At 44.8% G+C, this 14,479-nt stretch overlaps 1 protein-coding gene across 7 annotated transcripts in view; it reads left to right on the top strand.

Moving 5' to 3' along the window:
• LOC124115044 (multiple epidermal growth factor-like domains protein 10) overlaps positions 1-14,479 on the top strand; it is a 76,545-nt gene that overhangs the window by 49,154 nt on the left and 12,912 nt on the right. For all 7 annotated transcript variants that reach the window (XM_046475851.2, XM_046475849.2, XM_046475852.2 and 4 more), the window contains exons 9-17: positions 883-1,019; positions 2,452-2,594; positions 4,244-4,496; positions 5,056-5,168; positions 5,726-5,889; positions 7,115-7,223; positions 7,795-7,938; positions 11,119-11,250; positions 13,885-14,013. In XM_046475851.2, the coding sequence (XP_046331807.2) occupies positions 883-1,019; positions 2,452-2,594; positions 4,244-4,496; positions 5,056-5,168; positions 5,726-5,889; positions 7,115-7,223; positions 7,795-7,938; positions 11,119-11,250; positions 13,885-14,013 (1,324 nt within the window). The remainder of the gene's footprint in view (positions 1-882; positions 1,020-2,451; positions 2,595-4,243; positions 4,497-5,055; positions 5,169-5,725; positions 5,890-7,114; positions 7,224-7,794; positions 7,939-11,118; positions 11,251-13,884; positions 14,014-14,479) is intronic.

The following is a 14,479-nucleotide window of genomic DNA, read 5'->3' as shown; positions in this document are numbered from 1 at the left end:
ACACTGATGCGTCACATTTGGAAATATCCGCCACATGTCTACCATAAAACATTTTGAAAGCTTTACTGGGGCCTTGAATGTTGTAACTCTGACCAAACACCGTGCAAGCGAGATTAGCTTTCTTTAATATATTCGTAGAAAGAGCATTTGTAACTTACAAGTTGTGAAATATGACACCTTAAGTCGGAGCTCCTGGAATATTGCTGGTGATCAAGGATGGTTTGTTGTTTAACGTCGCACTCAGCAATATTCCAGCTGTATGACGGCGGTCTGTAAATAATCGAGTCTGGACCAGACAATCCAGTGATTGATGTAATGAGCATCGATCCACGCAATTGGGATCGATGACATGTATCAACCAAGTCAGCGAGCCTGACCACCCGATCCCGTTAGTCGCATTTTACGACAAGCATAGTCACCTTTTACGGCAGGCATGGGTTGCTGGAGACCTATTCTACCCCGGATCTTCACGGGTCCTGGGGATCAAGGTAAAGTTGACAATGTGAAAGTCATCCCTCTTGTCACACAGTCTTGTAAATACTTTGCCACTTTGATTCTTTATTCATAGATCTGAATAATCATATTAGACGGTTTTACGGGTCTCCTTTATATCTTAACTGCCGGGCAAAAGAAGGTATACACCCATGGTGGCAAAAAATGAAACAAAGAAATTAGGAGATGCATTTGATACGGGTATCAAAGCTATGTTTTGAACCAAAAGACGGCATTGTTTCAGTGACTGCTTTCAGGCTGAAAACATTAATTTTTTTTGTCAAATCCAGTTTTCAAGTTTGCAGTTTCTTTTGCCTGGCAGTGGATTTCAGAAACCCACGTGCTGATTTCTTGTTGGGAGATGGACTATACATGTAATTGTTTCCACAGGGTTCCAAGTGCAATATCCCGTGTGGTCACTTGAAGTACGGGCCGAACTGTGCCAGGCATTGCAACTGCTACAACAACGCCACATGCGACAGTGTAAGCGGCACGTGTCGATGCGGGGACGGCTATCTGGGAGCAAGGTGGGTGTTATGGTTACAGCAAATAATGTAGATTTCTCATGAAAATCATTAATAAGTAATATTGTAATGTCAGTAACAATAGTTTATATTAAGGTTCAGACATACTTATTATATATTCTCTTCCTGTGTAAATGAGTAATATTTCACAATGGCATTTTGGTTGGTTGGTTGGTTTGTTATTTAACGCCGCACACAGCAATATTCCAGCTATATGACGGCGGTCTGTAAATAATCGAGTCTGGACCAGACAATCCAGTGATTAATATTATGAGCATCGATCCACGCAATTGGGATCGATGACATGCATCAACCCAGTCAGCGAGCCTGACCACCCAATCCGGTTACTCGCCTTTTACGACAAGCATAGTCACCTTTTACGGCAAGCATGGGTTGCTGAAGACCTATTCTACCCCGGAACAATGGCATTTTGAAATAGACTCTATCCTCTTATTTGTATAACAATGACGGGAAAGATGTTTCAACAGTTTTGAAATAAATGGATGTAGCAATGTGAATAAAATGTAGAATTCACAGAGCAGTTTTGGAGTTTTGGAGTCCTTGAAATACCCTCATGCATTGTAGGTGCGTTTGTTGAGTCAGTGAAATAACTCTCCTTTAAATTTTATATATTTGACCGCTCCCGGGCTTAAGTGGTTAGAGCATCTGCCCGGAGAGCGAAAGGTCAGAGGTTTGATGACCGGTCGCGTCATACCAAAATAGGTTAAGAAAATGGTACTTTTTGTTACCCTGCCTGGCCGTCGGTATTAACAAAATAAAGACAGGTCGGCTGGCAGCCAGTATACTGTGTCTAAGTTGGGTATTCATGTTAAACTGCGGCATGGTATCTCTTAGCTAGCACTATAAAACCGGCATAAGTTCAGACAAGTACTGGGGGCACGAGTGGCCCAGTCGTCTAAGGCGCCGCGATTCGCTGTGCAGAGTTGCGTCCTTTGGGCACGCCAGAAACCTATGATTGTGGGTTCGAATCCCGGTTCGCCTCGATTATGTTTCTAGGTTTGTCAGCACCATACCCGTGCTCGTGGGTTTCACCGAAGTGGTAAACGTCCGAGACCTGCATCACTTCGGGCTTTCCTCACACATTAAGCTGACACGTCGCGATATGACTGGAATACTGTTAAAAGCGGCGTTAAACCCAACTCACTCACTCACTCAGACAAGTACTCACACACACACACACGTGCATGCACGCCAATGTATGAGTACGATATTCTTGGACGCGACGTTTAACCCCATTTCACTTCTGAAGAATATTTAATACAGTTACCTCACCTGTAATGCATTTAGATGCTCGTTATAACATTTAATCAATTTAGAAAACACTTCGCCCCCTTGGTTTTTCCCTCTCCCCAGGGCATGCTCTGTCTAACAAAGCCTCGTAAGCGTAATGTCTCCAATACGTAATGTATTTCAGATGTGACGGTCAGTGCGAGCCAGGTTATTACGGAGCCAGCTGTACGTCTACCTGTAATTGTCTTCACGGCGCCACCTGTTCCCCCTTCACGGGGGCCTGCATCTGTCCTCATGGCTACACCGGGCAACAGTGTCAGAGGCGAGGTGAGTCTCAGTGCGCGTTCAGGTTTTGATTCGGTGTCAGAATCATGTTCAATGATGCATTGTAATATTATAAATACCCTTTGCCAACATCTTCCTGAGGCAAGGGCGTTAACTGACCATAAAATCAAGTTTCCACCCTTGCCGAACTTGGCTGGAATTTCCAGGCTCGATCGTAGCGCCACCGGTGGCTATCACGAGTTATGTCCCTTCTGTGTCCCTCTATTTGACCAATCAGATTCCATCTCTCATATCACTTGCATTCTCTTCAAACAACATGGCGACGCCAAGTCAAGACGATATGATCGATAATCAAGATCTATATTGTAATAAAACGGGTCTTACTTCGCGAAGTGCGTCAGATCACTTAAGCTCCTTGATTAAAAACATGAAACAATTTGCAAAATATCTGTCGACGCCCAGTTGGCAGTACACATGCTTTACAAACTCTGCAGTCGACCGGAAACTGTAGGTTGAAATAATGTTGTTTACGAACCGGATGTCTAGTTTGATTCGCGATTTTGATTGGACTATGCATAAACTCGATAGTCCAGCCAAAATGTAACTGCAGAATTCCAACCTAGTTCGGCAGGGGTGGAAACTGGACTTTGCCACGGAAAGATGGAACCAATGGCTTCATTTCGGAAGTTCTGTCCCATCATCCATCGCTCCCTTCAATCAATCAAGTTACTTTCTTTAGTCCATAACCTTATGTAATTTATACCTTTTAAACAGATTTGGCCAGATGGTGATTAAATGAGGAATGTTTCATTATTATCTCAAACCTAGTGCACACGTTTCTTATAAAGTAAAAAATTTATGTATACAGTTAACAACTTTTTAGTATCTGTGTACAACTTTTAACATGTCTTCCTGTACATTTATATTCAACTGAATGTATATTTTACGAATATCTATATCTATCTATTATACATTTATATGATAGTCTCTCATAACTCCATAGAGGGGTGGTTATCAGTGGTTATGTGATTGACATTATAAGTAGTGTAGATGATGGGGGTACTGGACCACCCCTCCTGGACCGGGTCAAGCTCCTGAAAATGCTAACATTAGGGGTCTTAACTTTGATTAATTATGTGATGACGATCCTATCATCCAACGATCCTGTGATCCATCATGTATCAAGATGCGCGTCATCAATTCAGTCACATTGAAAACACAGTAATACTATGTTTATCTCCTTTCTTCCATGACTAAGTAAAAACTCCCTCCCTCCCCCCCTTTGTTCCCCCTGCACCCCCCGCCTCCTGTCACTCCCCGCCCCCGCCCCCTGTCACTACCCCCTGTCCCCTGTCACTCCCCCCGTCCCTCCCCCCGTCCCTACCCCCTGTCCCCTGTCACTCCCCCCGTCCCTCCCCCCGTCCCTCCCCCTGTCCCTCCCCCCTCTGCCCCCCCTCTGTCCCTCTGCCCCTCCCCCCTCTGCCCCTCCCCCCCTCTGCCCCTCCCCCCCCTCTGCCCCTCCCCCCCCTCTGCCCCTCCCCCCCCTCTGCCCCTCAACCCCCTCTGCCCCTCAACCCCCTCTGCCCCTCACCCTCCGTAAAGCCTCCGCCCTTCCCACACCCTCCTTTTCTAAACTCCGGCTTCACAAACATTTGTCCTTCAAATCGTTAAAACATTCCTTGTGTTCTCAGCATGCTCCTATGATCGCTACGGCCAGAATTGTAACGGCGTCTGCACGTGCGAGCAGGCGAATACCCGGGAATGTGATGCCAGTACTGGAACGTGCCACTGTAAGACGGGGTGGACAGGTGGGAACTGCACCAACCCATGCCCCCTCTTGTACTTCGGCGATGGATGCTCCAAACGTTGCGCATGCGCAAACAACGCTGGCTGTGACCGAGTGACCGGTGCATGCCAATGTCCGTCAGGATTTAAAGGTTCGAAGTACGTATCTGATGGTATCGTTTGAAAACAACACATCTCACCTTGAAATAAACCCACACTTTTCAAGCTGTGTTTAAAGGCAAGTAAAGGCAGCATAACAACTTTGCAGATTTAATACTTTACGGCATACTTAATCACAAAAGCTTCACCAAAATTATATTTTAAAAATGGAATAAGCCTAAACACACCGAAAAAAGGACAGGCGAAATCGTCCCCTAAAAGATAATCCACCAGTACGGGGAATCCCCTGACTGGAGGTTAAAACAGGTTCCCTGTGTTTGACGCGCGGCGCAATTTCAACGATCATGACGATCGGGCCACAATTTAGGCCACGCCCCCAAATAGGTTTGTTTTGACAGCCGATTAAGGAGTGTGTGATTTCAGCACTTTCACTTGGACATTGAAATAACTTTCTACATATAATTACTTTTTCACTCTCGGCAATGAACTAAATGTATCCAGGAAAACTGATATTCGCTAAAAACTCACAATCATTTTTTTCACTTAAATTGCCCTTTAAGATTTTATATGCGAGTATGTAACTTGTGTTTTTCTTAAGGTGTGATGCTCCATGCGAGGCTGGCATGTGGGGTTTCAATTGTCTGCAGCAGTGCTCGTGCATCAACGCTAAGAGATGTCTTGCACACAACGGCCAGTGTATATGCACAAGAGGTGAGACATAATTTATTACCATGTCTCCTGCAGACCAAACGACCGCCTCCGTGGTCTAGTGGTAGCGGCCGCCGGAGAGCGGAAGGTCCGGGGTTCGATCCCCAGCCGCGTCATACCAAAAGACGTTAAAAGATGGTACTTGTTGTTACCCTGTCTGGCGTTTAGCATTAAGGGGCTAAAACAAGGACTTGTCGGCTCGGAGTCAGTATACCGTGTCTGAGTGGGGTATTCATGTTAAACTGCGGCATTAAGCATTAAGGGGCTGAAACAAGGACTGGTCGGCTCGGAGTCAGTTTACTGTGTCTGAGTGGGGTATTCATGTTAAACTGCGGCATGGTATCTCAGTTGGCTAGCACTTCAAAACCGGCATTAGTCCTGGGTAGTACAAGCGCGCATGCACACATACACACACGCACGCACGCACGCACGCACGCACGCACGCACGCACGCACAAATGATGCATGACGGAGTGATCAGTGCTCACACTACCAACCTCTGGTTTGTGTACTTGTGTTGACGCCTTCGTATGAATTCAAACAGTGTCACTGTGTTGGCAGGTTGGACGGGAATCAGATGTCAAGACCGCTGCCCTGTTGACAAGTTCGGCGAAAACTGCAGCCAAACGTGTTCCTGTCTCAACAACGCCGAATGTAACCCAGGCAACGGCACGTGCATTTGTTCCCGTGGTTACCGGGGTGCCAGGTGTGAACTACCATGTCAGGTTTGTTTTCTTGTGTATTTTTTGTTTAACGTCACACGTAGTAATCTTTCAGCTATCTTTCGAGTCTGGACCAGACAATCCAGTGATTGACTTTATCGATCTATAGCTTCGCTATACGATGACATGCATCAACCAAATCAGTGAGTCTGACCACCCGATCCCATTAGTCGCCACTTATGACAAGCATCGTCGGTTTTTTACGGCAAGCATGGGTTGCCGAAGACAGGTGATACGAATACACAGACCTCCGACTCAGTCAAAGAAAACAACATTTAACCACGAGGTGAGGTGAAATTGGGTTTAACGTCGCGTCCAAGGTTATTGCACTTATATAGCGACGTGCATACACGTGTATGTGTTTGAGTGGCTGCTTGTACTACTCCGGACTGATGCCGATTTATAGTGCTAGCTCACTGAGATACCATGCCGCAGTTTAACATGAATACCCCACTCAGACACAGTATTCTGACTCCGAGCCGACCAGTCCTTGTTTTAGCCCCTTAATGCCGAGCGCCAGACAGGGTAACAACAAGTACCATCTTTTAACGTCTTTTGGTATGACGCGGCCGGGTATCGAACCCCGCACCTTCCGCTCTCCGGGCGGACTCTCTACCACTAGACCACGGAGGCGGTCCATTTAACCACGAAGGAACACCAGTCAAAACGTGACGAAGTTCTGTGATAGTTTCTTGACACGCAATTAATTGTGCCGAGCTTCGTCCCTTTGCCACAAATAGGATCCTATGACCGTGGGTTCGAACCCAGGATTCGTGGGGGACAATAATCCGTGCTCGTGGGATTTAGTCATGTCAAGACCTGCATCATCACCCCCCCCCCCCCCCTTCCAACTCAGCCCCCCCCCCCCCCCCCCCCCCCAACTTCCCCACCCCCCACCCCACCCCTCCCCCAATCCACTCGTGCGACCTTACTGTCAAAGTATCACGTTCCTGATAACCGTGACTGTAGATATTAAAGGAATCCATCAAGCGATACACAAAGACTGGAAGATCTAACGTAGCACCTGACCCACACGTCACACTGGAATTCTCGTTTTTCTTCTTTCTAACGTTTATAACAACCATTTGTGACGTGTAGAAACAAAGACGTGAGCCAGACTATAGATCTCGGTTTGGGATTAGGCAGCGTTTGGAATAAACGATCGATGACTATGTTTAATTTCTGATTAACGGTTATCGCATGTTTATGATGATTGCTATGTTTACAGGAGGGTACATTTGGATTCAGCTGCCGCCAGTCGTGTGCCTGTAGCTCTTCACATACGGCGTCTTGTGACCCAATCACTGGTTCCTGCAACTGCAAGGATGGGTGGAGAGGTAAGAGGAGGCCTTCACACGAGGCTACGCAACCGATATACTATTCACAGCAGCATAAACCCTTTTCATTACTTGATTAAGTGACCCGTGAAGATTAGAATAGGTCGTAGCAACCCATGCTTGCCGTAAAAGGCGACTATTGTCGAAATAGGCGACTAACGGAATCGGGTGGTCAGGCTCGCTGACTTGGTTGATGCATGGCATCGATCCCAAACGCCGCTTTTAATAGTAATCCAGTTATATGAGGAAAGGCCGAATTGAGTTGTTTACGGCTGCGGTTAGATATGATGCTGACAGACCTAGAAACATAATTCGGGCGAACCGGGATTCGAATCCACAATCATAGGTTTCTGGCGTGCCGAAGGGACGCAACTCTGCACAGCGAATTGCGGCGCCTTAGACGACTGGGCCACCTGTGTCCCCAGTTCTTATTGACAAAATGTTATTTCTCCTTCCTTTGTAGACAGGTATTTAACAATAACTAACTTGTTCTCATCGCGATACGGCTGTATTATTGCCAATGAGATCTAAAATATTAACTCACTCACTCATGTTATTTCTGACTGACCAGGGGTCAGGTGCGACACACGGTGTCCAGTGAACAGATGGGGATCAGGCTGCACCCAGACATGCCAGTGTGTCAACGGAGGCACGTGCAAGGCTAATGGCGACTGCGATTGCCCAGCGGGAAAAACGGGGACAACGTGCTCAGACGGTAAGTCCAGATAGTTTTTAGCTGTCTGGAAATATAACTTAGTTATATTTATTGAAAATGATTCAGATCATATAATAGCTATCGGTATTGTGACATTTACTGAATTACATCTTCCCGAGGGAACAGCGTTAACTAACTATGAAAGTCAAGTTTTCACACTTGCCGAAATGGCCGGAATGATGGAGTTATATTTTGGCTGGACTAACAAGATTCTGTGCATTGTCCAATGAAAATCGCGTAACAAAATCTACATCCGGTTCGTAAACTGGTCGATTGCAGGATTTGCAAAGCACGTGTACCGCCAACTCGTTGTCAACAGATATTTTCTAAATCTTTTAATGTTTTTGATCAAGGTGTTCACGTGTTTTGATGCACTCCGCGAAGTAAGATCCGTTTTATGACAACATAGATCCGCCGCCATTTTATTTGAAGCAGATGATATAAGAGGTGTAATCTGATTGGTCAGTAGGAGGGACATTGGAGGGCCATAACTCTTAATAGCCACTGGTGGCGCTACGATCGAGACCAGAATTTCCCACTTATTTCGGCAAGGGTGGAAACTGGAATTTTAGTCAGTTAACTCCCTTGCCTTTGGGAGATGCTGAATTCTGATACTTTCACTGTGTTAATTCATACTGTTTGTTGCAACCACGTAAGGATGACATCTCGTTCCTATGCCAATATCGACCGCCTCCGTGGTCTAATGGTAGAGCGTCCGCCCGGAGAGCGGGAGGTCCGGGGTTCGATCCCCGGCCGCGTCATACCAAAGGACGTTGAAAGATGGTACTTGTTGTTACCCTGTCTGGCGGTCGGTATTAAGGGGCTAAAACAAGGACTGATCGGCTCGGAGTCAGTATACTGTGTCTGAGTGGGGTATTCATGTTAAACTGCGGCATGGTATCTCAGTGTGCTAGCACTATAAATCGGCATCAGTCCGGACTAGTACAAGCAGCCACACACACGCATGCACGTCACTATATAAGTGCAATAATCTTTGACGCGACGTTAAAAACCACTTCACCTCACCTCACCTATGTCAATATCACTATTATGATGTTTATTTAACGCCACACCCAGCAATACTCCAGCTACATGACGGCGGTCTGTGAGGAATCGAGACATGACAATCAGTTCTTCCCCGGATCTTCAGAGGGTCATTCTCTTCTGAAGCCACAGAACGTTTCAGATTTCTCGTGTCGTATTTTTAAATACCATAAAATCAAATAAACCGAACTGGTGTGGAAGATGATGTTTATCCGCGATTTGATATTTATTATGCTTCGACATAAAATGTCGGCGGAGCCGTAGCCGTAGCCGGAAGCGATGGATATAAAACCTAACGCGGGACGCATACAACCCCATGTACCTCGAGTGATCCTGCAACAACGTGTTTATCTTACTGACATGTTTAAATATTACAATAAAAAATTAATACAAATTCAAAATTGATAGGAAACAACTGTTCGATTGAGCTGAGGTGGACTTTGTGCTATGTTGCGTGCGTCTTGGTTTATTCTCCCTCTCAGAAATCCACGTGCAGTCTGTCTTAATTCGTGGCGGGGTATAAGGGTTTTTATCTCGCGTTGAGAAATCTATTTCCCTCCAAGGCGGGGAACATGGTATTTTATCAAGACCACGGGAACCAATCAGATCTCGCTATTCTGACATGAAGGTGTGATAAACATGTTATTCTTGTCACTATTATATACCAGCACTATGCCTTCTTCTGTTCAATCAGAGACCGCCTCCGTGGTCTTGTGGTAGAGCGTCCACCCGGAGAGCGGAAGGTCCAGGGTTCGATCCCGGGCCGCGTCATACAAAAAGACGTTAAAAGATTGTACTTGTTGTTACCCTGTCTGGCGCTCGGCATTAAGGGGCTAAAACAAGGACTGGTCGGCTCGGAGTCAGTATACTGTGTCTGAGTGGGGTATTCATGTTAAACTGCGGCATGGTATCTCAGTGAGCTAGCACTATAAATCGGCATCAGTCCGGACTAGTACAAGCAGCCACACACACACATAAACGTGCATGCACGTCGCTATATAAGTGCAATAATCTTGGACGCGACGTTAACCCAATTTCACCTCACCTGTTCAATCAGATATATCTTGTATATAACTCATATCTGTGACATGTTTTTCCTTTCACTGTTATATACCTGCACTATGCCTTCTTCTGTTCAATCAGATATATCTTGTATATAACTCATATCTGTGACATGTTTTTCCTTTCACTGTTATATACCTGCACTATGCCTTCTTCTGTTCAATCAGATATATCTTGTATATAACTCATATCTGTGACATGTTTTTCCTTTCACTGTTATATACCTGCACTATGCCTTCTTCTGTTCAATCAGATATATCTTGTATATAACTCATATCTGTGACATGTTTTTCCTTTCACTGTTATATACCTGCACCATGCCTTCTTCTGTTCAATCAGATATATCTTGTATATAACTCATATCTGTGACATGTTTTTCCTTTCACTGTTATATACCTGCACCATGCCTTCTTCTGTTCAATCAGATATATCTTGTATATAACTCATATCTGTGACATGTTTTTCCTTTCACTGTTATATACCTGCACTATGCCTTCTTCTGTTCAATCAGATATATCTTGTATATAACTCATATCTGTGACATGTTTTTCCTTTCACTGTTATATACCTGCACTATGCCTTCTTCTGTTCAATCAGATATATCTTGTATATAACTCATATCTGTGACATGTTTTTCCTTTCACTGTTATATACCTGCACTATGCCTTCTTCTGTTCAATCAGATATATCTTGTATATAACTCATATCTGTGACATGTTTTTCCTTTCACTGTTATATACCTGCACTATGCCTTCTTCTGTTCAATCAGATATATCTTGTATATAACTCATATCTGTGACATGTTTTTCCTTTCACTGTTATATACCTGCACTATGCCTTCTTCTGTTCAATCAGATATATCTTGTATATAACTCATATCTGTGACATGTTTTTCCTTTCACTGTTATATACCTGCACTATGCCTTCTTCTGTTCAATCAGATATATCTTGTATATAACTCATATCTGTGACATGTTTTTCCTTTCACTGTTATATACCTGCACTATGCCTTCTTCTGTTCAATCAGATATATCTTGTATATAACTCATACCTGTGACATGTTGTTCCGTTCAGTGTGTCCAAGGGGAACCTATGGACCCAACTGTGTGTCCCAATGCAGCTGCTCGGTGACCAATCAAGCGTGTGACCCAGTTACTGGACAATGTCCGTGCGACCCTGGTTACAGGGGCTACCTCTGCGAAGAAGGTGAGTAACGATGAGGATGAGGATGACGACTACGACGACGACGACGACGACGACGATGATGATGATGATGATGATGATGAATTTAACGTTAATACCCGGAAGGTAATCTGTCAGAACAGATCGCCAGTACCCATGTTTGTCAGAAAGGTCGACTTGTGTGTATCACATGGTTATAACGTGTTACCGGACTGGCTGTGTCACGTGCCCCAACACTTGTAAGCCATATCTAGATTCGATTATTGATGTAAATCGCCTTGGTATAGCTAAAAAAAGTGCATTCTCTCACTGTGTGTGTGTGTGTGTGTGTGTGTGTGTGTGTGTGTGTGTGTGTGTGTGTGTGTTTTTGTGTGTGTTTGTGTGTGTGTGCTTGTACTAGTCCGGACTAATGCCGTTTTTATAGTTCTAGCCCACTGACATACCATGCCGCAGTTTAACATGAGTACCCCACTCAGACACAGTATACTGACTCCGAGCTAACCAGTCCTTGTTTTAGCCCCTTAATCCCGAGCGCCAGCCAGGGTAACAACAAGTACCATATTTCAACGTCTTTTGTTATGACGCGGCCAGGGGATCGAACCCCGACCTTCCGCTCTCCGAGCCGTCGCTCTACCACTAGACCACGGAGGCGGTCAACAATATGACGGACATCAGGCTGCCACACAGCGTTCAAATTGGCATGAATTCAAACTGACTAACGCGTTCAAATAAATTCCGTTATACAGCTGTTCGGCCAAAAGGTAAACTTAAACCTTTCCAGGCTGTGGATTGAATTCTTACCCATGATCATATTTCGTTCATTTTCGACACATATCAGGGGCGGTCGGGTAGCCTAGTGGTTAAAGCGTTCGCTCGTTACGCCGAAGACCCGGGTTCGATTCCCGACATGGGTACAATGTGTGAAGCCGATTTCTGGTGTCCCCCGCCGTGATATTGCTGGAATATTGCTGAAAGCGGCGTAAAACCATTTTCACTCACTCGAAACATCACGTTCTAGCTGGAGCTGGAAAACGCGAAATGAATCGATGACGTGCGGTTTCGGCTGCAGCTTCAAGACGGAAGTGCTTTATATACATGTACCTCTCTGATCTAACCACATACGCACACCAGTGGTCCGCCACCCGGAGCGTTCCTAACCGCTTTGTGTGACGTCCAGCAGAGCTGCGTCATCTCTGGACGCACAGGGAGTCTCACGTGTTGCCTAGCAACCAACGCCCCGCCCTCCTGACTTGCACTTTGTAACGTACTAATGTTAAAAAAAGTGTTGTTTATTTATATTGTCAACATGAGGACAGTGGTTGTGAGTGTGTGTGTTCAGTTTCTCCTCTTCAAGATCACTCTTGGTCAGTCTGAGATCGACATAGATTCAGGTAGGTATTTAGTTTGAGGATTGTGGTCACACTTGATCAGTTTAAGATCGGTTTGGGGTTCACTTTATAATAATATTTGTTAAGTTTTTTTATACCATTGTAATAACATTTAGGTTATCGGCCTAGCTTGGCAAAATACAGTTTAATACAGTTTGATTGAGAAGATAAATCAAAATTTTGAAATTTGATGTAGATAGATACCTCTTATTTTAATTTGAAACCGAGTAGAATTATGTTTAAACTCACCAGTTTTATATCTGCCATAGGTTTATATTACTCTGAAATATATAATTGTTTAATGGTTTAAATTCACCAAGGCCAGTTTCAGATTGGTTCAGTTTTTGTATATCTCGAATCCTTTTCGTTTGATGAAAATTAACATACGTATTAGAGGAAAGGTTTTGAGGAAGAGACTGGAAAAATACTACATTAATTTTTTGTATGACTGATTGCCGATCGCACCCCCCGCGAACTGGCAAGTTATATAAGATCATGTATGGAAATGTTCCACTGACATGTTTTCTCCTATTGTATCTAATTCCTGTATCCAATTACATCTCTGTATCACTGCCGTGATTTACGAGAATAAACATTCATAAACATTCATTCATTCATACGAACATCAGGATTCAAATTGCCTCTTTGGCTGCAAAGTGGAAAGTCCCTTGTGTTCTGTGACATTTATTCAACCCGTGACGATCCGGGGTAGAATAGGTCTTCAGCACCCTATAGCTATGCTTGTGTAAAATGCCACTATGCTTGTCGTAAGAGGCGACAAACGGGAACGGGTGGAAACGGGATCAGGTTGTCTGGCTCGGTGACTTGGTTGATGCATGTCATCGTATCCCATTTGCTTTGATCGATGCTCATGATGTAAATCACTGGATTGTCTGGTCCAGACTCGATTATTTACAGACCGCCGTCATATGGCTGGAATATTGCTGAGTGCGGCGTTAAACAACCAACCAACCAACCAACCAACCAACCAGTCAACCAAACTTAGAAAACCTTCATTTAAATTAGGTGGCAATTCGAATCCGTCTTTCATTCTTATTATACCAGAGGGGCGATCGGGTAGCCTCGTGGTTAAAGCGTTCGCTCGTCGCGCCGAAGACCCGGGTTCGATTCCCGACATGTGTGAAGCCCATTTCTGGTGTCCCCCGCCGTGATATTGCTTGAATATTGCTAAAAGCGGCGTAAAACCATACTCACTCACTATTACACCAGAACTCTTGAATTCAATCATATCATGCTGTGTTACTTGCAGTGTGTCCGGTCGGAACATACGGGGAAAAATGCAGGGGGCGCTGTCAACCGTGTCGCTTTGGCACGTGCAGCCACGTGAGCGGCACCTGCGACTGTTACCCCGGCTACAACGGCACAACGTGTGAAGATAGTAAGTATATGTCAACACCAAGCAACCTGACGAAACCCTCCCGTGACGATTCCGGGTTAGAATAGGTCTTCAGCAACTCATGCTTGTCGTTATGCTACTATTCCACACAGAGCACGAATCCCACGAATCGCCACGATTGGTTAATTTTTAGGTTTCGTGGAATTTAGTAACTATTCTGGTTCAATTCGTGACGCTCTAACATCTAGTTACGATACAGGTCCGATAGAGTTACGAATATTCGTGGCATTCGGCTGGATTCGCATGAATATTGTCAAGAATTCACTAAGATTTACAAGAAGCTATTACGAATACTGCACGAAAGTTAGGAATCAGTTACGAATCAGTTAAGAATACGCCGAATGCATGTACTAATCAGGTACGAATAAACATGAATTCGTGACAATTTTGGGGTTTTTCCCTCAAGATAGCTACAAAAAGGCCCCCACCCATGCTTGGGCATCAGCTT

Source organism: Haliotis rufescens, unplaced genomic scaffold (assembly GCF_023055435.1).
Source record: "Haliotis rufescens isolate VD_foot unplaced genomic scaffold, xgHalRufe1.0.p SCAF_33, whole genome shotgun sequence".
Taxonomy (NCBI): Eukaryota; Metazoa; Mollusca; class Gastropoda; order Lepetellida; family Haliotidae; genus Haliotis; species Haliotis rufescens.
Note: the sequence above shows the minus strand (reverse complement) of the source record. Positions and strands in the feature narration are given on the sequence as shown.